Source organism: Lynx canadensis, chromosome B2 (genome assembly GCF_007474595.2).
Source record: "Lynx canadensis isolate LIC74 chromosome B2, mLynCan4.pri.v2, whole genome shotgun sequence".
Lineage (NCBI taxonomy): Eukaryota > Metazoa > Chordata > Mammalia > Carnivora > Felidae > Lynx > Lynx canadensis.
This window is the reverse complement of record NC_044307.1, coordinates 4,277,475-4,303,927: the sequence shown is the minus strand read 5'-3', so window position 1 is coordinate 4,303,927 and position 26,453 is coordinate 4,277,475. Positions and strand designations below refer to the sequence as shown.

The 26,453-nt window shown below is 43.1% G+C and overlaps 1 protein-coding gene across 5 annotated transcripts in view; it reads left to right on the top strand.

Moving 5' to 3' along the window:
* The window catches only part of CARMIL1 (capping protein regulator and myosin 1 linker 1), a 313,422-nt gene that overhangs the window by 149,744 nt on the left and 137,225 nt on the right, over nucleotides 1–26,453 (top strand). For all 5 annotated transcript variants that reach the window (XM_030314690.1, XM_032593106.1, XM_032593105.1 and 2 more), the window contains 3 exons: nucleotides 6,453–6,528; nucleotides 12,902–12,990; nucleotides 14,439–14,533. In XM_030314690.1, coding sequence (XP_030170550.1) covers nucleotides 6,453–6,528; nucleotides 12,902–12,990; nucleotides 14,439–14,533 — 260 coding nt within the window. The remainder of the gene's footprint in view (nucleotides 1–6,452; nucleotides 6,529–12,901; nucleotides 12,991–14,438; nucleotides 14,534–26,453) is intronic.

The window sequence follows — 26,453 nt, the reverse complement described above, 5'->3', positions numbered from 1 at the left end:
CAGACATCTTATTCATATCTGCATTGATTAAATCCCTGGCCTTCATTTATTTCCTCTTCTTTCTTTTGAGGTAAATTCCTCCCTCTTGTCATTTTGGAGGAAGAAAAAACAACAGCTATAATAATAGAATGAAATCAAAAAATTAACAATTAAAGAAATTAGGTAAGGAAGCTAGATCTGAGGTGTGTTTTGGTGTCCTTGTTCAGAGAAGCTGCCACGTTCTGTCCCTGAGATTATGCACATTGTTCTGTTAATCTTCAGATCGATTTCCTACGTGTTCAAAATGGTTTGATGCTAATCTAGCTGTGTTTTAGGGGCAAGCTCAGGGTACCCTTACTATTCCACCATCTTAACTCATCTCAGTTCACGATCTTTTCTGTGATGCTGCCCTTATTTTCAGTTTTATCATGGCATGTTTTTTCTTTTCTGGAAATAAGTGAAAAACTTGGTATGTTTGTGTTTTGCTTTTTTTTTTTTTTAATTCTTTATTTTTGAAAGAGAAACAGAGTGTGAGCAGGGGAGGGGCGGAGAGACAGGGAGACACAGAACCCCAAGCAGCTCCAGGCTCTGAGCTGTCAGCACAGAGCCCGACAGGGGCTCGAACCCACAAACAGTGAAATCATGACCCGAGCCGAAGTCAGACACTCAACCGACTGAGCCACCTAGGCGCCCCTAGGTACATTTGAGTTTTAAGGGAAGGTTTGGATCATTCAGAGTTGCCGACCGAGATGAGAACTAAGGATCTCAATTTGTATTACAAACCCCAGCCCACGGCTGGATTAACAACCACCACAGCAACGAACAACTCTACGTGTAATACATTTATAGCAGGGAAAAGGTTAGGGATGTTAATTGTCTCCTCTGTCTTCAACAGAGTGTAGGAAAAGATTCTGCTATATGACTCTAAAGGGTATTAACATTGGATCTTCCTTCTCAGGGTTTGGAGTCTTAAGATGTCTTTGTTCCCATTTTCAGGAGACAGTAGAAATGTCCTGTGGAAATGACAAGAGAATATTATGTTCCCATGTTACCAAGACTCAGGGGAGCATTACCTAAACTGCTGTAACTCTTCAAGGGTGACTTTACTTTTCAGATCAGAGTCAAGTGGTAGTTAAGAGTGTCTTAGGAGATCAAGACAAAACACATTGGGAGGCAGAATCCGTGCCATGGACTGATAGTAAAAAGCTGTCACCACGAGAAAATCAGTCGAGATGATAAGCATTGGTGTTTGGAAACCTTTCTACATCATGTAGTGTAACCCCCGGGGTGCCTTAGTGAAAACACGAGGAAGGGTTGGTTCTGACTGGCACAGACCCCACCGGGGAAGGTCCAGGGAGCTCTCGGCAGTGAGGTGTTGCCGGCACAGGGGTTGGGAGGCCCGCGTGAATCAGGAGTTATCCTGTTTGCTTATCTGATCGCTTATTACTGTGTTCTGAGAAAGCCATCCAGGAAAATGAACTCTCGGGAATGAAGTTATTTACATCTCGTCTTGTGTATTTTTCTGTGGAGGTGAGATGTACCAGTTTTGATCATTATTGGCAATAGATTGTCGTATGTAGACCGAGTCTCCTGGAGCCTTGGCCTCTGTCGTGGCTGTCCCGACGGCTTAGATGTTCTGAGAGTGACCGATTCTAGGAATCCCGAGTGTCACTCAGTTCAGACCTTGACTTTTCTCTGTGTTTGCTGAAGTGGTTCCTGGATGCTTGCTTCTCAGACTTGAAGCTCCCCATTCTCTGCACGGTTCAGGCAGGTTGAGAGAAGCTTTGGGCCTGAGAAATTGAGGTTTTACGTAGTGTTGTATGGAGCTACAGAGATTATTTACTTGTGCTTCCGTTTTGTATTCTGATGTGTGACCATGCTACAAGTTATCCATTCTGCGGTTAATTGGATATTTGGGTCAGCCTAATGACTAGGTTGAGTAATGCTGTTAAGGCCATTCTTACAGTTGTCCGCGCACCAGAATGCAAATAATGGTAAAGTCAACCACTGTGTCCGCCCTTGAGGTCGAGAAACAGTCTGTTGCCTCTTCGAAGAAGACTTTAATAAGTCAATTTTCAATCACGGTTCCCCCTGCACTCCTACCTTACCTGATGGAACAGTTATTCTAACAGTCCTTGTGTTTCTTTGTAGTTGCGTTACAAAAGTGTGCATGTTTCATTTGGGGTTGTATTAAGTCTTTATTTTTTTTTTTTAATTTTTTAATTTTTTTTTTACATTTACTTATTTTTGAGAAACAGAGTGAGACAAAGCATGAGTGGGGGAGGGGCAGAGAGAGAGGGAGACACAGAGTCTGAAGCAGGCTCCAGGCTCTGAGCTGTCAGCACAGAGCCTGATGCGGGGCTCGAACCCACGAACGTGAGATCATGACCTGAGCCGAAGTCAGATGCTCAACCGACTGAGCCACCCAGGCGCCCCTGGGGTTGTATTAAGTCTTTAATCAATTTCAGAAAAAAATATTATTTTGCCTTGGCTCTTGTTCTAGCTAGCCTCTGTACCTGCTTTCTGCCTCAGGCTTCTCTCCTCTCCCCAGTACGTCTTGCCTGCATAATGAAAATTGTTACCTTCCTCTGATACATCCTGCCTACATTGCTGAAATTGTTAACTTCCTGAAACATTTCTCTGCTTAAAAGCTTTGTAATGGTCACCCTGTCAACAGTCATGTTCCCTTCGCTTTCAAGCCTTATTTCTAGATACTAAGTGTTCTGGTTATGTGTTGCTATATACGAACCATTCCAAATGTAATGGACTACAGCAAGAGCCGTCCCTTGTTAATTGTCTGTCACAGCTCTGGGCTTGATTAGGCTCCGCTAGGTGGTTTTTGCTTGGGATCTTTCCAGCTGTTACAGTCAGATATGGGCTGGGTCTGGAACCATCTTGAAGGCTTCCTTATTCACAGGTCTGGTAGTTGATGCTGGCTGTCTGCTGGGACACTTCCACGTGGCCTGGCCTTTCTCAGAGCAGGGGGGCTGGATTCCATGGGTGAACCTATCAGAAGGAACTAAGCAGACGCCATATTATTGCCTTTTCTTACCTCGCCTTGGAAGTCCCCCCGCATTGGTGGAAGATACCCATGTTGTCTCCAGTGTCTGACCATTATGGATATAGCCGTTATAAACAGTAACATATAAGTTTTTGTGGAAGTACACGTTTTTATTTCTCTTGGTTGAGTATCTAGGATTGAGGTTGTTGGATCTTACGGTCAGCGTGTATTGAATATCATAGACACTGTCAGACTGTTTTCCACACCAAGTATGCCATTCGGATTCCCATCAGCAATGTATGAGGTTCCAGTCGCTTGGCATTTTTTCGTTTTCAATTTTAGCGATTCACTAAGTTTGGAGTGGCATCTTGTTTTGGCTTTAAATTGCATTTCTTTAATGGTTAATAATTTCAGACATCTTTTTATGTACTTCTTTGCCATTGATATATCTTCTTTGGTGAAGTATCTCTTTAAATCTTTTGCTTATTTTTAACTTTTTTTTATTATTATTTTTGAGAGTCAGAGACAGAGCATCAGTGGGGGAGGGGCAGAGAGAGGGGGACACAGAATCCGAAGCAGGCTCCAGGCTTCGAGCCATCAGCACAGAGCCCGACGTGGGGCTCGAACCCACGAAACCGCGAGATCATGACCTGAGCTGAAGTCGGACGCTTACCCGACTGAGCCACCCAGGCTCACCTCTTTTGCTTATTTTTAAAAACTCGGTTGTTTCTTGTCATTAACCTTTTATACATTCTGATATCAAGTTCTTCGTTAGAAATGTGATGTGCAAATATTTGCCAAGGAAAAACTGATTTTTCCACTTTACCAGGTGAAGTCCAATTTATCAATTTTTCCTTTTGTGGATCATGCTTTTGGTGTCGGATCTAAAATCTCTGACTGGGGCGCCTGGGTGGCGCAGTCGGTTAAGCGTCCGACTTCAGCCAGGTCACGATCTCGCGGTCCGTGAGTTCGAGCCCCGCGTCGGGCTCTGGGCTGATGGCTCGGAGCCTGGAGCCTGTTTCCGATTCTGTGTCTCCCTCTCTCTCTGCCCCTCCCCCGTTCATGCTCTGTCTCTCTCTGTCCCAAAAATAAATAAAAACGTTGAAAAAAAATTAAAAAAAAAAATAAAATCTCTGACTAAGCCGTACCTTGCTCTGTCGACCATTTCCTCTGCCTGGATTCTTCTCCCTTCGCTTGTGGACTTCAGTCTGCCTTTTCAGGATTTTTGCATGTCGTTTTAGAGCTGATGCTGTCCTGCCCCCTGTGGCAATGTAAAACCTGCTTCTCTAAATGATGTGCTCTTCGGTTCCTGAAAACGACTTCGTCATGACAAAAGCCAGCTGTCCTTCAAATCAAGTGACAGACTAGCACACACAATAAAGAGGTTCTGAAGTGTCATCCCTGCTTGACGTTAAATCCACACAAGGAAATAAGATGAGAAGGAGCCGCCGTGGCTCCTGAATGGAGAAGTACAGGGAGAACCCCTGAACCAAGTGTGTGATAAGCCGGCATTTGCCGTCAGAGAAGCGACTGTCCCCAGATCGCAGGGGGAGCAAATGGCGTTGACTCTGGCACGCGGTCCGTGGGGAGCAGGGACCGGAGTGAAGACCTATGGGAAAGGTTGCTGTTCATGGTTTTAAATCTGAAACTTAAGCAAAAATTGATAAAGAGGCTCTTCGGTTGGACAGATGGCATATGGAACCATGTCACTGAGAGTCTTTTTTTTTTTTTTTTTTTTTTTTTTTTGCATTGTTTCTCTCGCCTACCTGCAGGGACTTGTTTCTCCTTTATTATTTATTTTTTTTAATTAGAGAAAGAGAGAGAGAGAGCAAGCAAGCAAGCTCAGGAGGGGCAGAGAGAGAGGGGGCGACCCAGAATCCAAAGCAGGCTCCAGGCTCCTAGCTGTCAGCACAGAGCCCACGTGAGGCTCAAACCCATGAACTGTGCGATCACGACCTCAGTGGAAGTCAGATGTTCAACTGACTGAGCCCTACCCAGGCGCCCCTCCTTTTTAAAGCATGTCTGACGAAGCCAGACGTGTGGTTAAATGAGATAGCCTGAGTAGTGTGCCTGCTACAGGGCCCAGTATGCAGAGGCTATGAAATAATGTGGATTTTGCCACTCTCTCCACCTTCTGCCTTTCTTTTCCATCTCAGCAACAGTTTGAGTGTTTGCCAGGTGTCACGCCAGGAGGATGACACTGATTATGGTCTGGCTGAAACTGGAAGAGAGAGAGTTGGTTTTCAAAGAACTTACAGCCTGGGGGTGGTGGGCAACAAATGTTGAATACAGAGGCAGAATAAAATGGCTCCGAGGCAGAATAAAATTAATGCTAAATAGAGATGCGGACAGGGTGCTGGCTGGGGTGGCCCAGGGGAGCCCAGACAGGACATGTGTGATATATGCGTCGAAGGGTGCAGGGATTTTCCTAGGTGAGCACAGCACTGAAAGATGCTTCCGACCGTGAAATTGTATGGTGTGTTTGATGAGTAGTGAATTGTCTGCTTCTTGGCTTGTGCATGAGTTAGGGGCTCATGTTGTAGGAGAGATCAAGCTGGAAAAACACGATGCAGGTGGCTCTCTGAAGCACATAGTTCCTTCAGTGGCTTAAGAGTTTGTGGGAAGCATGAGACAAAAATGCACCTGGGCTGTCTCATGTGTGTCATCAGCATCAGGAACTACGGGAAAGTTCCAAATGGTTGTAGGATGCTTGCTAAGCCTCGGGGATCCATTCAGGGTCACTTATTATCTACAAGGCTAGACAGTGTCCTTGCTTGCATTATAAACTCACCTGGAGAGTTCTATTGACTCTTAACAGTGGTGGGAGAGTGGGGGCTGGGGCACCGATTCTCCCACGCAGTAGAAAATCCCAAGCTTTCGACTCCCCCAGAGCTTAAGCACTAATAGCTTAGCGTTGACCGACAGCCTTACCAATAACCTAAGTATTTAACACATATTTTCATGTATTATATGTTCTTACCATAAAGTAAGCTAGAGGAAAGAAAATGTTATTAAGGAAGTCATAAAGAAGAGAAGATACCTTTAGAGTACTGTATTTTTTTTATTAAATAAATCCATGCAGTTCGAAGCCATATTGGTCAGAGGTGAACTGTATATGACATTCTTGATGGTTAAAGGTGGAGACTTGCTAATAGAGAACTAGACGTACAGTTTCTCTTAGAGCAAGGAAGGTCTCTGAGCACACGCTCTACAGGTCTCTTTTCCTCCGGATACAGCCATCAAAGTCCCTCGAAGTGATTTAACACCAGCCTTTAGGAATTCTGCTTACAGACGTGAAGATCTGTCCTGCAGACTTTAACCGTTGTCTAGCAGTGGAAGTCGTTGCAGCTGGAGGCTGTGCTTGTGAATGATAGAAACGAACAAGTAAACTTGGATGTCACAGGTTGAAAGTCAAGTGCCAATACGGCTGTCCTAAAAGTGCTTTCACGTGTCTTGTTATTTCTGCCTCTAGGGACCTGATACCCATCATTGCTGCTCTGGAGTACAACCAGTGGTTCACGAAGTTGTCTTCCAAGGATCTGAAACTGGTAAGAAAGTGGAGCTCTTGCAAAGGTCGCTTAGCTGCGCTGAGTTTCAAAAGCCCGATCGTTTTCAGAAACACATTTGTTTTCCTACTGATCTGGCGAGCAGCGCACATGCTTCTTTCTTGAGCAGATATTTTTCCCGTGAATGGTCTGCATGCCGCTGCACCCAGTTTGTCGTGTGAGATGCTCCGGAGAAGTACCTCCTCACGTTTCCAGCTGCTTCAGGCAATTTTAGATAATGAACAGAAAGACACAATTTAGCGTAGCCTTCAGCACACACACTCATTCTGTCGGCAAAAACAAAGTTACGTCTGCACAGCTGCCCACAGCAGATTTTACGTTTCTATCCTGCCTTCCGTCTCCATGAAGCCTCCCTTCCTAAGAATTTGGGGAAATGTTACCAGGTTGAGTTGGTCTGGTTGAGTTATGGTCGTTAACATTAATTTTCTGGATGAGCTCTGGGGCAGATTTATATGTAAGGGAAACGAAATCAAAGGGCAGTGTTGGTTTTCAGAAGGTATGTGGGAGCCACATTTTCGGTCTCTTTTACCAGTGGGAAAAGACGCCCCGTTGGGGATTGTCTGCACGTTCAAAGCAGCCGTGTGGACAGAGGCTTATCCACCGGTTAGCTTTCTGCTACTTCATTTTAGGACAGGAAGTCATGTACAGGTTGTTTTATCAGCGACTCTTACCTTCAAGCCTCCGGCCTTCAGGGAGTGCGGAAAGTGGGGGCTTAAGATTTTCATAGTGAAGAGGTAGGATTTTGATTGAGACGTGGATCTGTATAAAGTGGAGGGTTGAGATTTGCCGGTGGACAGGCTGCCTTGTTCTCTGAATTTCCTGGGGAGTGAGGGGCTGAAAGGCATTATTAGTACGAGCTTGGGCTGAACTCATTTGGGGTCCATGGAGAGCCGGCGTGGTAGAGAAAGAGTGTGGGCTGGGAAACAGACCTGGGTCTCAGATTCTGACTCATGACAAGGCCATGTGACCTTAGCTAAGTCACTGGACGTTCCAGGGCCTCAGCTTCCTGCATACCTATTATTGAGAGTGATGTGAACCTCGTGTCTCATTCGTCTCTATCCAGAGCTTATCAGAGTATATGGCTCCTAATAGCTATTCCATAAAAATTGATTTAATGAACAGATGTCAAATTAGGTTGGACCACGAATGAATGGGCGTAGCCATACATGTATAGCTGATTTGCAGATTATTCAGAGGAGTAAATAATGTGGACAGAAATGTGAACACAGTACCTGACCTATTGCCGGCATTTTTTAACTGTTAACTGTTGTTACTGCTGTCACAGACTAGCGAAGAGGCTGAGAAATGAACGAGTGTGGGGCTGTGAATCCTGGAAACTGTATCAGCTAAGTAGGGGGAGTTTCTGAGGTCAGTGGTGATGGAGCTGGGGCTGGTCGGGGTGGGGGGCAGGTGAAGTCCCAGGGAACAGACCGGAGGCCATGATGGAGGGTCAGATCTGGGGGACAGAAGCCTCTCCTTGCTTGCTGCTTGCTGCTTGCTGGGATGGGGACCGTTTGTAGGACCCAGCCAACGGCGGTGACAGACCGGTGAGGAGAGCCGATCGGGAAATGAGAAGCGGATTAGTTCAGGGATTGTGGGATCAGTGAGAGCAATGCTTCTCTACCAAGTCAGTTCACCTGGCTCATTAAAACATTCCTGTAAGTTGGTGAATGGGGCACAGGAGAGCTCTGAGGAGCTGATGCAGACCCACTTTGGGAAATCGTCCCAGCCCGCTGTTACAGGGATGTGTCCCGGCCAGTGGTGCTGCCCTTCTGTCACGATTTCTCCCCGGTGTGCTGGGGTGAAAGGAAGGATGGCGAAGGGAGGCGAGGGCTGCCCTTTACGGCTTTTCCGTTAGCAAAGATTGAGGCGCAAAAACACACATGTGTATATTTTTAACATTCGGTATTTTAAAACGAAAAGTGGTCTCGGGGATATCAGCCTTCTGTCCTCAAAAGGAATGGCAATCCTTCATGAGTTTTCACCCGAAGTTAAAAAGAACGGACACTTGGCCCTTTGATGGGTCTTGCGATATGCAGTCTCAGAACATTTTCTAATATGTGGCTTATTGGAGGAGACGACAGTATTCCACTTTCTTTGGACTTTTTTTTTTTAAGTTTATTTATTTATTTTGTGAGAAAGAGAGAAAGCGTGAGTGGAGAAGGGGCAAAGAGAGAGGAGAGAGCTAGAATACCAAGCAGGCTTCACACCGCCAGCACAGAGCCCGATGTGGGGCTTGACCTCACGAACCGTAAGATCGTGACCTGAGCCGAAGCTGGACGCTTACCCCACTGAACCACCCAAGCGCCGCTGGACTTTTTATTTTATTTTATTTTATTTTATTTTATTTTATTTTATTTCTTTTTAATGTTTTTTTTTTTTTTTTTTTTTTTAATTTTTGAGAGAGAGACAGAGCATGAGTGGAGGAGGGGCAGAGAGAGAGGGAGACACAGAATCCAAAGCAGGCTCCAGGCTCTGAGCTGTCAGCACAGAGCCCGACATGGGGCTCGAACTCATGAACTACGAGATCATGACCTGAGCCGGACGCTCAACCGACTGAGACATCCAGGCGCCCCAACCCCTGGGCTTTTTAAAACGGGAAATGCTTGGCAAAAAAGAGTGACTTTCTCTCAAGTTGTATACATTCTCCGGGTTGTTAAGATTGCTCCTGGCTCACTAAAAGCCCCTTATGTGAGGGCGTCACAAGAGAAACAGGTCACATTCGCTTTCTGCTCATCTTATGACTCTAGTCGTAATCCCTCTCCCTGAGTTAAACAGGAGGATGGAGGGATTTTTTTTTTAATACGCCAAATTTGCGATTAGGACCAAGTTCCTGTCTCATATTCTCCACTGATTAAAACTGCAGTCGATTGGTGGTCTTGCTCAAGGCCTGATTTTGTAATTTAGGCAAGTCGGCGAGCATCATGGGGTCTTTTCAAATCTTTTAAAGATGGCGTGGTTGGGCCAGTTGTACGTAGTTCCTTTTAGATATAAAAATTCCATATGCCTTTTATTTCTCATTAGTTCCATTGTTCCCGACAGCAATTCCCCTAGTTTTTATTATATACCTTTTTTTTTTTTTTAATTTTTTTTCAACGTTTATTTATTTTTGGGACAGAGAGAGACAGAGCATGAACGGGGGAGGGGCAGAGAGAGAGGGAGACACAGAATCGGAAACAGGCTCCAGGCTCTGAGCCATCAGCCCAGAGCCTGACGCGGGGCTCAAACTCACGGACCGCGAGATCGTGACCTGGCTGAAGTCGGACGCTTAACCGACTGCGCCACCCAGGCGCCCCACTAATTTTTTTTTTTATTTTTTATTTTTGGGACAGAGAGAGACAGAGCATGAACGGGGGAGGGACAGAGAGAGAGGGAGACACAGAATCGGAAACAGGCTCCAGGCTCCGAGCCATCAGCCCAGAGCCTGACACGGGGCTTGAACTCACGGACCGCGAGATCGTGACCTGGCTGAAGTCGGACGCTTAACCGACTGCGCCACCCAGGCGCCCCATATTTTTTTTTTTTTTTGAAAGAGAGAGGAGGGAGAGAAAGAGAGAATCTTCAGCAGGCTCTGTGCTCAGCGTGGAGCCCCACGTGGGGCTCGATCCCACCACTGTGAGATCATGACCTAGGCTGAAATCAAGAGTCAGACGCTTAACTTACTGAGCCACCCAGGCACCCCTTCCTGTATACTTTCGAGTTTTAACTAAATGCAAGCTCTTGGAGAGGCATTGTCTTAATTTGTTAAGAATTTTGTCTCCCTAAACCGGTGAACATAGGGTTGAACAGTCAGTTGATGTCTGGGGAGCGCTGCAGTATGGTCACATGTTACTTGCCATCTATGTTTGGGTGTATGTGCATATCGCTTTAAAAACTTCATCCCATATATTCTCAGTATAGAAAACAATTCTTTTCACGTACTTGGCACTTAGTAAAAAGTAACAAAATTAACGTAGACGTAAATGACTTGTTATACCTCTCCCCTACTGGCATTCTAAAGAAAAGTTGGGCATACTTTTTGTACATTTTCTGTAATAAATTTTTATTACAGTAATTATACCCAATGGGTAAATGAAAGCTCTGCTTTGGGAAATTGCTTTTCTGGATGCTTCGTGAGGTCGCCCTGGAAAGGTAATGATACCATAGATTGTTTTTGGAAATTAGGATAATTCCTGCAAAAACATTGTCGAAGCAATCACTTTTTATCATGCCAACACAAAGTAAGATCTGTTCACCTGGTTGTATATTGTGAGATACAGAATTACACTGATCAGGGGGGCCACCGTTTTGAAAATCACCACCGTCAGCATAATGTAAATTGCAGGCATTCGGTCAATGGGAATTAATTTTCCTCTTCCTTTGTCAATCTGTGGGACACATCAGTAATTTGGGGACCATGTGAAGGTAACATTGTAGACAGAATGGATTCAAACACCACATAAGAATTATAAATGCCTCAGATGCTGTGGGACTTGTGTGTTTCCAAGTGGGGTTTTCTAAAGGGTGCTCACTAGTGAGTTTTGTTATATTTCAGACTGTTCTAGTGATGCTTAATCCATTTGGATATATATGATCTGATAAATCAAAGAATTGTAAATTTGTGTGATATTTGAGGTAAAGAAACTGCTTTGATTATAGTATGCCACAGCACATAGAACTCCCTCCTTCCTTCCTCCCTCCCACTCCTTTCCTCAGTCCCTCCCTCCCTCTCTCTCTTTCTCTCTCTCTCCCCCTCCCTCCCTCCCTTCCTTTTTCTCTTTTTCTTTCTTTCTTTCTTTCTTTCTTTCTTTCTTTCTTTCTTTCTTTCTTTCTTTCTTTCATCATAAGGGATTTAAATAGACCCTAACTTGTTTTTTTTTTTAATTTTTTTAAATGTTTATTTATTTTTGAGACAGAGAGAGACAGAGCATGAACAGGGGAGGGTCAGAGAGAGAGGGAGACACAGAATGTGAAGCAGGCTCCAGGCTCTGAGCTGTCAGCACAGAGCCTGATGCGGGGCTCGAACTCACGGACTGTGAGATCATGACCTGAGCCGAAGTCGGACGCTTAACTGACTGAGCCACCCAGGTGCCCTAAATAGACCCTAACTTGTAAGGAGATTTTAAAATCACTTTTTAATGTATAAATAATTTTAAAGTCAGGAGCTGCCTTAAACATAAACAAATATAAAAACATTAGCATATGAAAATTTAAAAGAAAAAAAACGTGGTACAATTCTGCAGCCAGGACACAACTTTTCATTTTTTCATGACACCTTCAAGCCCTGTGCTACTTACATTAGCCGTTTCAGTGGTTGCGATCTTTATTAGACATTTCATAATAATTCCACATTTCATTTAATATTATATCTGAGTACTTAAAATATTTTGACACAAATACATAACACAACTACATAATTTAAAACAATCTAATGTTTATTTACATGAGGGAGTATTTGCTAAACTCTCATTGGGTTGTGTCCCCCTTTATTTTAGAGAATGCTAGTGGGAACATCGTAATAGTAAACATTTATCAAGTGCTCATTCAGCCACCCTTTTAAAGGACATGACGCCTTTAAACCTTAACTTTCTTATCTGTAAAAAGGGAATGACGATACTTAACAGTTTTATAATGACACACACATAAAGGGTTAGCTCAGGGCCTAGCACAAGACAAGAGCTCAGTAAAGGGAACATCATATTGTTACCATCATGGCCTCCACATAGTCTTTTGTTATCCTTTCTGGAGATCACTTTCTTTGGGAATTACTTTTGGTTGTCCCAAAATTGGGATGTGCCTCTGAGTGGCCCCAGCACAACTAAAATGGCCTTTTATTTTATTTTATTTATTCATTTAAAAAATTTTTAAATGTTCATTTATTTATTTTTTTTTGCAAGAGAGAGAGAGAGCAGGCATGAGTGGGGGAGGGGCAGAGAGAGAGGGAGACACAGAATCCGAAGCAGGCTCCGGGCTCCGAGCGAGCTGTCGGCATAGAGCCTGACGTGGGGCTCGAACTCACAAACCGGAGATCGTGACCGGAGCCGAAGTCGGGACGCTCAACCGACTGAGCCACCCAGGGGCCCCTAAAGTGGCCTTTTAATTAGTCTGTCGTAATCGTCTGTGTTCTTGTCTGATTGCCCTGCTGGATGGTACATTCTGAAAGGCAGCAGCTTTTTGTCCTTTATATCATTGAATCCCCTGGACCTCGAACGTGACGGTGCGTGGGAATAGACGGTCCGTGAGGTTTTGTTGTGTGAACGAGTGCACGAATAAATGGCTCATTTAATTAGAACTTGGCATCTGTGTGGGTTTGTCACAGCCAAGTGAGGTTGCCCTTAGACTTCGTGACGTGGTCAAAGAATGCTTTCTGTTACAGTCCACTGATGTCTGTGAACAGATACTGAGGGTGGTGAGTAGGTCCAATCGGCTGGAGGAATTGGTGTTGGAAAACGCTGGACTTAGAACGTGAGTATCTTCCAGGATATGTGAGTACATTGCTTAAAATCTTTGTGCTGTTTCCTTAAAATTACTACTTGGGTTCTAAAAAAAGGTTGGGCCGCTCACATATACAGTGTAGCGTTTCCCTTCTAAAAACAAACAAACAAACAAACAGATCCCTGTGTTCCCCATCATCACGAAGGTCAAGGGTTTTATAACATCTTTTATTGTTGTGTCGCTGGAGGGAGCCCGGTGTGGTGGGTGAGAGGATGCTGAACCAGGTGCCTCGTGGCCTCACTTCTGTGCCTCAGTTTCTTCATCTTTAAGACGGAGAAAATAGTAGTGTCTACCTTACAGAATTATGGTTGTGACGATACATGAATTAATACATGTAAAGTCCTTAGAAAAGTATCTTTCCTGTTACAGATGCTATGTGTCAGCTTTTATGAGTATCACTCGTGGTATAATTTTATGTAGCACATTTAATATAATTTTATGGCTTTGCTTTGATATGTTTTAGGCGTTTCTCTCTCTTTCCAAATTCGTACTTGCCTTGTTCAGTAGTAGGTGGGGGTTCAGTAGTCAGTACGCCTGCTTATGTGGAGTTCGAATCAGCCAGAACAAAGACTCCACTGCTCCTCGGTGAGGAGGGCTGAAGGTTTCATATTCACGGCACTTAGTGTGTTACTTTGAGTACAACGTACCTAAAATAGTGATTTTGATTTTTGTTACAACATAGTGTTAGCAACTGTAGCCTTTAAACTCAATAATCAGGGCAATCAATTTTGCATTGAGAGCACTGCATGAAATGAGAATTAAGGTCTAGTGAACAGCCTGTTGCAACTTTCGTGGAATGTAGGTGCAATTCAGGATTTTTTTTTAAGTTATGAAGGGACTCTAAGTAGTCCTATTCATAGCATCCTGGAATGTGTCTTGAAAGGGGGCAGTTACCTCTTTTCTTTTTGCTCTTGAAGGAGGTTGTGGCTAATCAGAATGAACCAGATTTTGGCCGTGGCTTTACAGATACTCTATTGAGGAGTATAGACCTGTGTAACATAGATCGGGTGTTAACGAGTAGATGGTTTATAGGTTAATATTGTAAAGAAGGATTTCCTTTTTTTTTATTTTTTATTTATTTATTTTTTTTTAAATTTTTTTTTTTTCAACGTTTATTTATTTTTGGGACAGAGAGAGACAGAGCATGAACGGGGGAGGGGCAGAGAGAGAGGGAGACACAGAATCGGAAACAGGCTCCAGGCTCCGAGCCATCAGCCCAGAGCCCAATGCGGGGCTCGAACCCACGGACCGCGAGATCGTGACCTGGCTGAAGTCGGACGCTTAACCGACTGCGCCACCCAGGCGCCCCATTTCCTTTTTTTTTTAGATTTCACTCTAACTTTTCTAGCTTTCAAGCGTTTTATTTGAGCAGGTTTACATTTTGTGTTATGTAAGCTAACTGTTTTGTTTCCTTGCAGAGATTTTGCACAAAAACTGGCCAGCGCTTTAGCGCATAATCCCAACTCAGGACTCCACACAGTTAACCTTGCTGGCAACCCGCTGGAAGACCGAGGTACTGTAGCATTCCTGTGATCACTGATGCCAGAATTGTAAGAGAATTAGGGAGTTTGAATAGCCACACCGTAAGAACGCGGTCAAGCTCAGCTGTAATTACGTAACAGATTCTACTGGTGGCTTTGTTCGGCTTCTAGATTTTCTCTACCCTTTGATGAAGATACTGGCGCTAAAATCCATTCTCTGATTAACTTCTTTTGAAGGGACACAGACAGAAAGGAGGCTGTTGGTTTTAAACTGTTGTATTAGTTTTTTGTGGCTACATAACAAATTGCCAGCAACATGGCAGCTTAAAATGACACGGATGTGTTACCTGACAGTTTCCTTGGGTTCTAGTCTGGGCAGAGGTGTGCTGGGCTGTCCACTCAGCATCACAGGCTGAGATCAAGTGGTCAGGTGCGGCTGTGATTGTGACCTTACGGGCCCAAGCTTACTGGTTGTTGGCAGAATTAACGTCCTTGGGTTGGGAGGACAGAGGTCATTCTTTTTTTGCTAGCTCTCACTGGGGACCGCTCCCAGCACCCGGAACCTTGCTACACGATGCCTTCTCTTAAAACATGCCAGTTTGCTTTGCGCTCGAGGCAGTAAGGAGCACATGTCTTTGATGCCTGCCTTTCTTTTAAATAGAGCATCTGAGGGGCGTCTGGGTGGCTCAGTCGGTTAAGCGTCCGACTTCGGCTCAGGTCATGATTTCACGGTTTGTGGGTTTGAGCCCCGCATCGGGCTCTGTGCTGACGGCTCAGAGCCTGGAGCCTGCTTACGATTCTGTGTCTCCTTCGCTCTGCCTCTCCCCAACTCGTGCTCTGTCTCTCTCTGTCTTTCAAGAATAAAAAAAATGTACAAAAAAAAATTTACGTGGTGCACCTGCTTGGGTCAGGCCCACCCAGGATAGTCTCCCTTCCGATGAACTCAAAGTCAACTGATCAGTGGCCCAATCATATCATTAGTCTGCCCCACACACTGGAGGAAATTGTACAGGGCATGCATAGCAGGGGACAGGAATCTTGAGGGCCATCTTACTGTCCTGTCTACCACAAACATCTTTGAATATTTAACCAGGTTTGAATGTGAGGACAGGAAGAAAATGAAGGACTGGCCTTCTTTAGAAGTGTTTGTGTGGGCAGAGGGAAGACTTGGCAGGTTTAGAATGTGAAACTTAAGTATTTGAATTCTCAGCAGGAGAACATTGGTGGGTGGGGTTTAAAAAGAATTAGCTTTATCTCTAGAGGGAGTATTTTGTTTTCATTAGCTGCTGCAAATGTTTTCCAGCATTGCTGAATGAAAGCCTTTCATCTTGTAATGTTATATATTTGATGAGGATTAATTATTAAACGGAGCTGACAGTACGGATCTAGACACTCAATTCTGCCCTGTGGTGCCGATATAGACATCGTTCTTCCTTGAAAAGGACACCCACTCGTGTGGTATTCAAGCCAAAAATAAAGAGTAACTTCCTAGCATTTAAAGTAGTCGGTCTAAAGGCAGTTTGAGGCTGAATTAGAAAAGGAGATCACATGGAAATCATCCTCATGGAATAAACCACAGCTGAAAATAATGGATGCGTATCCCTGGAGTAGGGGTTTCTTTGGGGCATAGGAATTTCTTTAGGAAGAAACAGATGTTGTCTCTGTTAGTGAAATGCTAGAAAATGATGAATAGGACGAAATGGAAACGTGGAGGTAAATCTACGTGTCGGTTACCGTTTATAGACCTTTATGGCTGTTTTGGTTTGGCTTTTGAGAGGGTGGGACCCAACCATATTTATCCAGTGACGGGATGAAGTCAGTGGAGGGAGGTTGTTGACGGGGGGCAGGTCCTTAAGGATGTGAATCCACAGCGCAGTAGGCCGGGAAGGGACACCCCTTAGTGCCGGGGAAATGCAGTTCAAACCACAGTGAGACCGCAGTTCATAACCAGTAGAAGGGCTCTGATCCGAGTGGGGGTCGGAGAGGACGTGGGAAACGGGAGAACACGCTTTACGGGCGGGAACGTAAAACGTCGCAGCCCCTTGGCACGCTGGTCGGACGGTCTCTTAAACCGCTAAACACAGATTGGCCACATGACCCGGCATCTCCCCTCCTGGATCTCACCGAAGAGAGACAGAGCCCGTGTTCACGCCCAGACTCGCGAGCGCTTGTCGCCGCGTTCCCCGCGCGAGCCCAACGGTGGAGGCCGCCCTCGTGCCCGCCGTGGACAAGCAGGTGGACACATGGTGGGCGTCTGGACCGTGGCACACGGCCCAGCGGTGGAGGGGGGTGAGGGGCTGATTCCTGCTCCCGTGTGGTTGAACCTCAGAAACCTTACGTCGGGTGAAAGGAGCCGGACCCGAAAGACCACATACAGTGAGCTGCGGGCTTCGGAGGAGGGATGCCAGGGAGGCCCCAGGTCTCCTTTGCTGCTGCGAACCCTCCTGGACGGCTTACCCCTCAGTTACGATTTTACCCATCGGACCCCCGTCTTTGGTTTCAACTTCTCCAGTAGCACTCGGTCATTGTGGCACATCCTAATTACACGCAGACACTTCTCCTCCACCTGCTTCCTTCTCGTCCCTGCCCCTTGTCCTCCGAAGACCTTGGACAACGTCCGTCGAGAAGCCCTTCCTTTAAATTGCGTTTGATTTCATTTCATCTTAATTCTCTTCTGTAGTTTTTCAGTTGCTTTGAAAATCGTGGCCACGTTCGCAGAGACTTCTTTTCTACCAGACCACGCGCTCAAAGATGATGTTTCTGGGCTTCTGTCCGCCACATTCCTACCTCTGAGCCCTGATTTCTGGGTCTTTCCATCTACCTGCGGTTCATTCGCAGGAGCTAAAGTCACAGGTCGTTCCAAGGATGTTCCCCTCAGCTTTGTGCTCACGTACTGACTCGCCAGCATGGTTTCTGCTCACGTAGGCTCAGTTTTTGACACTCCTGAGAATGTTCTCTCAAGCTGAGACGTCCCTTGTTTCGGCCCATTCTAGATTCATTCACTGATGTACTTGCCAGTGTTCTTGGACAACGGCCAGCACCTATATTTCCTGCCTCCACTCTGGGGGCGGAGCCTCCTGAACACAAATTCCGTGTACTTTTCTCTTTATTCAGGCTAAGTATCTGAGGATGATGGGTAGTTTTTCTGCTCACGGCTGGAAATCCCACCAGGAATCCAACTAAGTGTCAAATATTTATACGAGCTTCCGTCCAGGCAAAATATTTCCTGCTTTTTTGTTTCTGAGCTGTTCAGTGACTGTATTTTATGTTCGAAAACAATAAAAAGCATGGGGGGGAGGAATTTATAATTGGAGCGTGTAGCATATACAAGAGACCAAGGAAACACAAAGAAAAGACAGTTTAGCGGCCCAGAAGTCTGAGGAATTTTAACACCAAACGGAATTTGATTTGGTACCTGGGCCACCCACTCTGGGACTCATTTGGAAACTCTCAGAGAGAAAGTTTGGCTCCTCGCTTTGTGATATGAATGTGGATGCAGCAAATTCCTGTTATTTACTGCTCAGTCTCCTTGGGTCATACTTATGTATGAAGGACAGACAGACTTCTCTTGTTAAGGGGCTTGTGGCGGAGGAGGGTAGGGTATGAATCAGCTGGGGTGTGTGTGTATGTGCATTGCTTTTTGGCTGCTGGGTCCTGTGCTGTCTCTCTGTGTGGAGGACACACACAGCAGTGAGCAGACCACACGCACATGCACGAGCTCTTACTGTGGATGCAGGGTCGGGGCGGTTCCCCAGCTTTGCTCTTGACCTTCTGTCCCCGTGTGTTTGCAGACTGGAGGTCAAGACCCGCTAGCAGGCCATGAAATCAACCCGATAGCTCATGACCGGCATTTGAAAAAAAGAAGAGGAAGGACTAGAACAGAATAGAAAATATCAGAGTGCATTTGTCCGGAAAAACTTCGGTTTTAGTTTTCTACTACATGTGTGTGTGTTTATTTTTGTATGAGGTTCCTTCCTTGGGATGTCAGATCTGTTCCTTTATGTGAGTCATGGTAGAAAAGGCTGAAGAATCTCTGCCCCGGCTCAACTTGATCAACTTTGCCTGATAAGTCCCAGGGCTGACCCAGTGTCTGAGCCACGGTGTCCTGGGTCATTTCCTCGTGACTAACGCTTTGGATCTGACATTACTTTTTGGATCAAAGTTGAGTAGTTTTGGAGAATGCAGCTCTCCTCTCTTGGCTCATTCCACACGCCTGACTTCCTTAGTTGTTACAGACTCCGTGTTCTGTTCTTCCTGCTTGTCCCTCCCAGCAACCCTCGTTTTTCATGGTCTCCGCCTTGTCAGGAATGTCTATCCCTTTCCTCCCCTCACTTTGTTCTAAATTGGATTATTTTGTTTAAAGATGATCTTGAATCCTGTCTCAGAATGTTTTTCTTTTTGGAAATGTTGACCTGAAGTACCCAGATTTTTCCCCCCCTCTCTGACCATCTGGTGGTGACCCTGGTTTGATCTTTTGCATAAGACAAGACAAACAGATTCTAGAATTGCCGCTTCTATTTTTTGGTGCTTTCCATCTTACATATCTCTCAGTGTGTACCAATGGGTTCTGGAATCAAAATACATGGGTTCATTTCTGGGCTTTGCCACTTCCTAGCCGAGTTTCCTTGGACAAGTTACTTAACTGCTGTGTCTCAGGTTCCTCATCTTTGTTTTATTTTTTTGAAATTTTAATTCTAGTATAGTTAATGTACAGTGTTCTGTTAGTTTCAGGGGCACAGTAGAGTGATTCAGCAATTCTGTCCCTTAGTGCTCGTCATGATACATATATCTTTAGTATCTTCATCTTGAAAATATTAATAGTACCTACCACTTACAGGTGTTCTCAGGATTAAGTGAGATAATACACACGAAGGGAGAAGGATGGCCTGTTACATACTGGGCACTCAATAAATGTTTGCCCTCCCTGCCTCCTTTGATTCATAAAATAGCCTCGTGGAGTAAAACCATACAAATATTATTATCCTCTTTTTATAAATGAGGAAATCTTGTGTTTACACGGTTTGGACAAAGCTTGTGGAGTCATACCTGATACTAGTCGGCGAGGCTCTGGTCTAGGATTTCCAGAATATCAGCCGACCAAGCGGCCAGTCAGTCTCTAATCCCGTGGTGGTGATTTTCTGATGTGGCCGTCTAGATTTCCTTGGGAAGCGAAAGGAAAGAATTTTATGTGTGCTTCTTGGAAAACATTGGCTTATTCCATAGCATGGCAGTAAATTTTCTGAATCACGCTAATATTTCAAGATACCAGGTTTGTGTGCAACACCTACCGAGCAGAAGGGACTTTTCTTGAGATTCGTGATGTCAGCCATATTTAGTTGATATTTTTAAGGTTACACAAGGTGAAGCAAGGTTTTAAACACCGCCCACCTTTGGATTTTCGGGTGTTCGAAAGTTCAGTACACTGACTCCATTTTTCCCACTGGTCTTTTATTCCTGTATTCCCAGTTCTTGAACTTTTCTTTTTCTCTGCCTTATTTTTGAAATGGAAATGTTGGCCTGTATTTTGTTTATTCACTTATGTTAGGGTTTCTGGTCTCCAGCGTTCAAATCTACATGCTTTCTGACAGACAAGGACGAGGTCTTCTGTTTATCCACATCCTTTGCTAGAACTCTACATGGGGGATTTTGTTAAACTGTTCCTATTGGTGTTTTCATTTAACAAGGACCTCCTTAACCTTTTCGTCTACCAGGTGCACCCTTCTGATTCTAGGATATCCAAGTGTTAGAATTCTGTATGGCCTTGTCATAGGTTTTTAAATTCATGCGTGATTAATAGGTTAAATGTGTCGTGTCACATTTAATTTCCTGTCTTTGTAAGTTAATAACATCAGATGACAGATTATAACACTGAACATTTCGTAATTACTTTTTTTATTAGGCATACATGTTTTGAAGCAGAGGAAGCCAAAATAGTTTTGTTTGGAAAGGAGAAGTAAAGATTAGACCATTTTTCCCTCTAAATCTGACACACACTTAAAAGAAAGTCACAAGAAGGGTAATCCATAAAAATTAGACCGTTTTTCTTTCTAAATTTGACACGTGCTTAAAAAAAAAATCACAAGAAGGGCAATCCATTTCATGAAGTCTCCAAATAAAAAGCTTTTAGAAATAAATTCTGTTTTAATTCACAGCTCTGAACGCTATGTTTTGCTTTGTTTTGGGGAGAGGATGGAGTAGTTCTGGCCAAAAACTGAAACGTCTTTTCTCTCCTTTGTTTGTGGGGAAATGGTTTCTCGATGATCAGTTTGTTCCCTGGCACTCTTGAATAAGTGGCTTCAGAAAAGTACCAGGCAGGTTAATTTGTTTGTTTCTCTTGAGATTTTGGCTGCCAGCCACCCTCATTTTATTCACGTTGCCGAGACTGTTTCTGAAGCCTGCTGGGAAGAAAGAGGATCCTTTGTGTGATAATCTGTTGTTACCTTTTCTCAAAGATCGGTGAAAGTGTTGAACCTCTATGACATACACCCGGAACCGATAGGATGTTGTATGTTGTATGTATGTCAGTTCTCCTGCAATAAAAACTCAACTTCATTCTTGTATTTAAACCAAAATGAACAGTGCTGACCCCATTTATACCTTTTATTCCGTTTGCAGTTAGCAAGGGCATTTCTTTAAAGAAGAAATGTAACATATTTATGCCTTACGGATGCCTAGCACATTAAAACAAAATATTTTGTCGAGAAAGAAAGAAGCTGGTGGCTTAGTCTGAAATTTGACAGAAACTACTTGAAACAGACTGTCCTGTTTCTGCATCGTTAGTCCGCTTGTTTTCCTATTCACCTTTCTCCTGCTTTCTTTTCTTTTTTTTTAATTAAAAAAATTAAAAAAAAATTTTTTTTTAAATTTTTTTTAATGTTTTATTTATTCTTGAGAAAGACAGAGTGTGAGCTGGGGAGGGGCAGAGAGAGAGAGACAGAGACACAGAATCCGGAGCAGGCTCCAGGTTCCGAGCTGTCAGCACAGAGCCCGACGCGGGGCAAAGTCAGACGCTTAACCGACTGAGCCACCCAGGGACCTCGTCCTGCTTTTTTCTTTTAAGTAAATTATCAAGCATGACTTTTATTCACCTTTATTCTAATTCAGGAGCTTCACTTTTTATTACTTCCATTACTTACGGTGTGGTCAGTCAATTTCCAGAGAAAAATATGGCTGGGCTGTTTACTCCTTTTTTTCTTCCTTCCTTTTTGGAAGATAGTTGTTGATTAAGGAATGAACACATGGGTGGTGTCACCAGTGGTGTAAAATAATTACTCTATTCCGGCCTTGTGTCTAGTTACATGCATGTGTGGTTTTCTGTGATGTAGCAGGCATGTCTGACACAAAAGAAATTAGTGAAAATGTAGAAAATGGTCATTTTCTCAACAAAGGAAAACAACTCAAAAGTCAACCTGAGCACTGCAAATTGGAAGCTGAACGGTAGGTTTTAACACCGATCTAACATATTTTTCAGCCTAATTTGAAGACATGGGGTATGGGTTTGGGTTATTTTCTTTTTAAAACATTGTCCTAGCATATGCTTTGCTGGGTAGCACCTGCTTAAAAAAGTATATAAAAGAATTGGTCATGGGTAGGGCAGTGATAAGTCTTATCATAATTTGAAAGTGAGTATCTAGTATCTTTCCGGATTCCATACCTAATTTGTCAAAAAGAGTTTTTGTTTTTAGTTTTAGTTTAGTTTAGTTTAGTTTTAGGTTCTCAGCAGAATTGAGAGGAAGGTACAGAGATTTCCCATATTCTTCCTGCCCCCCTCCACCACCACCCCCCCCCCCCACTGCTGGCTGGACATGCATAGCTTCCCTAGTTATCAGCGTCCCGTCAGAGTGGCACGGTTGTGACAGTCGATGAGCCTCTAACGATTTTAATCCGTTCTAATAGTTGGGTAGTGGTATCTCACTGTTACTTTACTCTGCATTTCCTTGATGACTTAGCGTGTGGAGCGTCTCTTCATATGCTTATTTGCCATTTCTGTAACTTCTTTGGTGAGGGTTCCGTTAGGTCTCTGGCGCATTTGTAAATGGTTTGTTTATCATTGTTGACTTTTGAGAGCTCTTTGTGTATTTTGGATAACGGTCCTTGCAAACATTTGCTCCCATTCTGTGGCTTGCCTTCTCATTCTCTTGACATTGCCTTTTGCAGGACAGAACTTCTTAATTTTAACGAAGTCTAGCTTGTCAGTTAGGTCTTTCATGGAATGTGCCATTGGGGTCGTATCTAAAGAGACATTGCCATACCCATGGTCATCTACATTTTCTCCTCTCTTCTTACCTTCCGTGCCTAAATTTGGAAGTAAATTTTTTCACTGACGCCTAACGTATGTTCAGAAAAGTCCACAGATCACAAGTTTACGTCTTAATGAGTTTTTACAAAGTGAGCACTCTGCAGGAACCACTACCAAGAATGAGACGTGGAACGTTACTCGTGCTTCACAAGCTTCCCTAGTGTTTTGCCCTCTACCACCCGGAAAAGATGGCTCTGATTCTGACTTCTGTTATGATAGGATAGGTTTGCTTTATTTCTTCTTGAACTTCATAAATATAGCATTATATAATATACATTTTTTTTATATTTGGCAAATTTGCTTTTCTTTGTGGAGAGGTTTTTAATCATGCATTTTTTTTTTTGAATTGATTAAGAGTATTGAGAGTATTTCGCCTTCTGTAAGTTTTGGTAAATTGTTTTTTTCATGACAAATTTGTCCATTTCTTCTAAAACGATACATTTTTGACCTACAGAAAAAATTTAACATCCTTTAGTTATATTTGCAATGTCTGTAGAATCTCTACTGGTATTTTTTTTCTTTTTTCCACTTCTCAGTTTGATAGTTTGATCCTTCTCTTTCTCCTTTTTTTTTTTTTAAACCAGTCTTGATGGGGCTTATTAATGTTATTAGTTTTTTTTGAAGAACAGGATTTGTTAAATTCACTTATTTTATGTCTGCTTTCTATTTAATAGATTTCTTCCCTTTCTTACCCTTTTTTCTCCTGTTTTTGTGGATGAAATGGGGATTAGTTTGCTTTTTTTAATCCAAATATCTTGAGAGGGATACTTAGATAATTAGTTTCCAGCTTTATTATTATTATTATTATTATTATTAACATAAGTATTTAGGAGTATAAATTTTACTCTAAGCATGGCTTTAATTGTATCCCTAAAATGTTGACATCATAGTTTTAAAAATTTTAAATCAAAATATTTTTAAGATTTCCATTTCTGGAAAAGAATTTGGAAATCTTTTTTTGGGGGGGGGCTCGTTTGTTATTTGGAAATATATTGCTTAAGGTCTAATTATTTGGGGATTTTTCTAATTATCTTTTTGCTGTAATTCCTATGTTAATTCCCAATAGTGGTAGCACTTGGAGAATATGCTTTGTGATTTCACAGTAGTTAAGGAACATCCTCTGTATTATTTGTTGAGCTCAGGATATTGTCACTTTTGGTAAATAAAGGCTCCACGTGGACTTTGAAGAAATGTATTCTACCGTTGTTGGGTACAGTGTTTTAAATATACGTCTTTTTTGATTGTGTTCTCGACACGATCTGTGTCTTCATACCCTTTTTGTGTCCATTTTATCATCTACAGAGATGTGTTTAAAACTCTCCCATTGTTGTGAGGTATGGCACACACACACATATATGCGTGTATATAATTATGTATTCTCCTGTTGTTACCATTGGATTTACTTTATACGTTTTGAGACTGTGTTCTTCAGACCGTACAGATTTTAAATTATTACATCTTCTTTATTAGTGAAATGTTTCAATTGTGTCTATGCCTGTTAAAACCTAATTTGTCTTTTATTATTGCAGATATACTAGTTTTCTTTTGGTTAGCGTTTGCAGCATATATCTTTTTATATGCTTTTAGGTTCGCTTCTGAATACACGTACTGTATTTCTGTTTCTTGAAGGCATCTGAGCGGTGCCTGGGTTGCTCAGTCAGTTAAGTGTCCGACTTTGGCTCAGGTCATGATCTCATGGTTCATGAGTTCAAGCCCTGCTTTGGGCTCTGTGCTGACAGGTCAGAGCCTAGAGCCTGCTTCGGTTTCTGTGTCTCCCTCTCTCTCTGCCCCTCCCCTGCTTGCACTCTGTCTCTCTCTCTCTGTTTTTCTCTCTCAAAAATAAACATTAAAACAATTTTTTTAAAAAAGCATCTGATATTTTTATTGAGATAATCAATTTTTTGCTTGTTTTGCGTATTTAGTACATTTACATTGATTGTAACTATTGATTTTTCTGTATGGCAATCTATAATATGTCTGTTTTCTTTTTTTCCCTTTTTGTCTTTGTTATTTTTTTCTCCTTTTCTTCCTTTTGGATTAATTACACTTTTAAAGTGACTCCCATGGGGCACTTGGGTGGCTCAGTTGGTTAAGTGTCAGACTCTTGCTTTCGGCTCACTGACAGTGTGGAACTTGCTTGGGATTCTCTGTCTTCCTCCCTCTCTGCCCCTCCCCTGCTCATGCTGTTTTTGTCTCGCTCAAACTTTAAAAAAATAATAAAATGATCCCCTTTTCCCTCTATCCCGGTTAACTTATAAGTGATACATTCTTTTACAAGAAAGTGTCAACTAAATAGCCTGCTCCCTCTTTGTAATTAACAATATGGATTAGCATATTCAAATCTCTAAAAATATTCACATTAAAAAAAAAAGACCTGTTTGACATAATTTAATCCAGTGATTTTCTTTTTTTTTTTAATTTTTTTTTTTAACGTTTACTTACTTTTGAGACAGAGAGAGACAGAGCATGAACGGAGGAGGGTCAGAGAGAGGGAGACACAGAATCTGAAACAGGCTCCAGGCTCTGAGCTGTCAGCACAGAGCCCGACGCGGGGCTCGAACTCACGGAGTGAGAGATCATGACCTGAGCCAAAGTCGGCCGCTTAACCGACTGAGCCACCCAGGCGCCCCAATCCAGTGATTTTCAAACTTATTTGGGAAATGCTATGGGGAGGTAAATACGGGCTCTCAGAACTCCCACCATCCTTGGTGAGACACCTGTCTAGACGCTTAGTCAAGCTGCATGACCTTTAGATTCTTTCTACAGTAGTTATTTCTTGATAAACTTTGATAAAATGTGTAGAGAATTTGGGGTTATATAATAGGGCAGCCACGAGCCTGGTATTTCCTTATCAGCGCATGGAATTTGAGAATTAGTCTAGGAGACCATATGGTTAATATTGTTTCAGGAACCTTCCCAGGGACATGCCCCTGGGAAGGTGATAACTCACATGTAGCAGGAAGTTGGTTGAAAGACCTATAGGAAGGACATAGAGTCACGTATCACTTACTCCTCCCAGGGAAAGTCTGTCGTCATTGCAATCCTTGAACGGATGAACCAATGTTCACCATTTCCCGGTCTGGTCTTTCAATTTAGAGGCTCTCTGGTTTTTAATACTGTGAATTTTCAAGTTACAAAGCCCACCTTTAAGAAGATAAACACACTCAGATGCTTTGTCTGCGGTTGTTAGCTAGAAGCTAATTAAGTATCGGAATCCGTGTGCTAAAAGTGAAGCTGTTATCTGAATAGTTAACATTATACCATTTTCTTGACAATAATTAAGTAGCACACATGTGCTCACCCAGTGGAGTGATCAACTCATTAAGACACAGGTTAAAAAGAAGCAATTATGTCACTCTTCCTGAGTATTTGCATTTGAAATAGGACTATAGAGAAGAGGGTAACACTTCAGTTCAAAGAAACACATCTCTAATGGTAAAGTTTTGATATTGTTATGCTTAATTAAACGGTCTTCCTTTTTTCCTATCCTTTCCGTAGGACGGAAAAAAAAAAAGCATGTGTGATGGTAGATAATTAGAAAATAAAGTCTGATGTTAGAAAGAAAGAATGATTCCACTTAAATTGGAATCAAGTTTAGGTTAATTTTTAGTCCTTATAAAACGAGTGCAATGCTGAGAACTTGAAAATGTTAA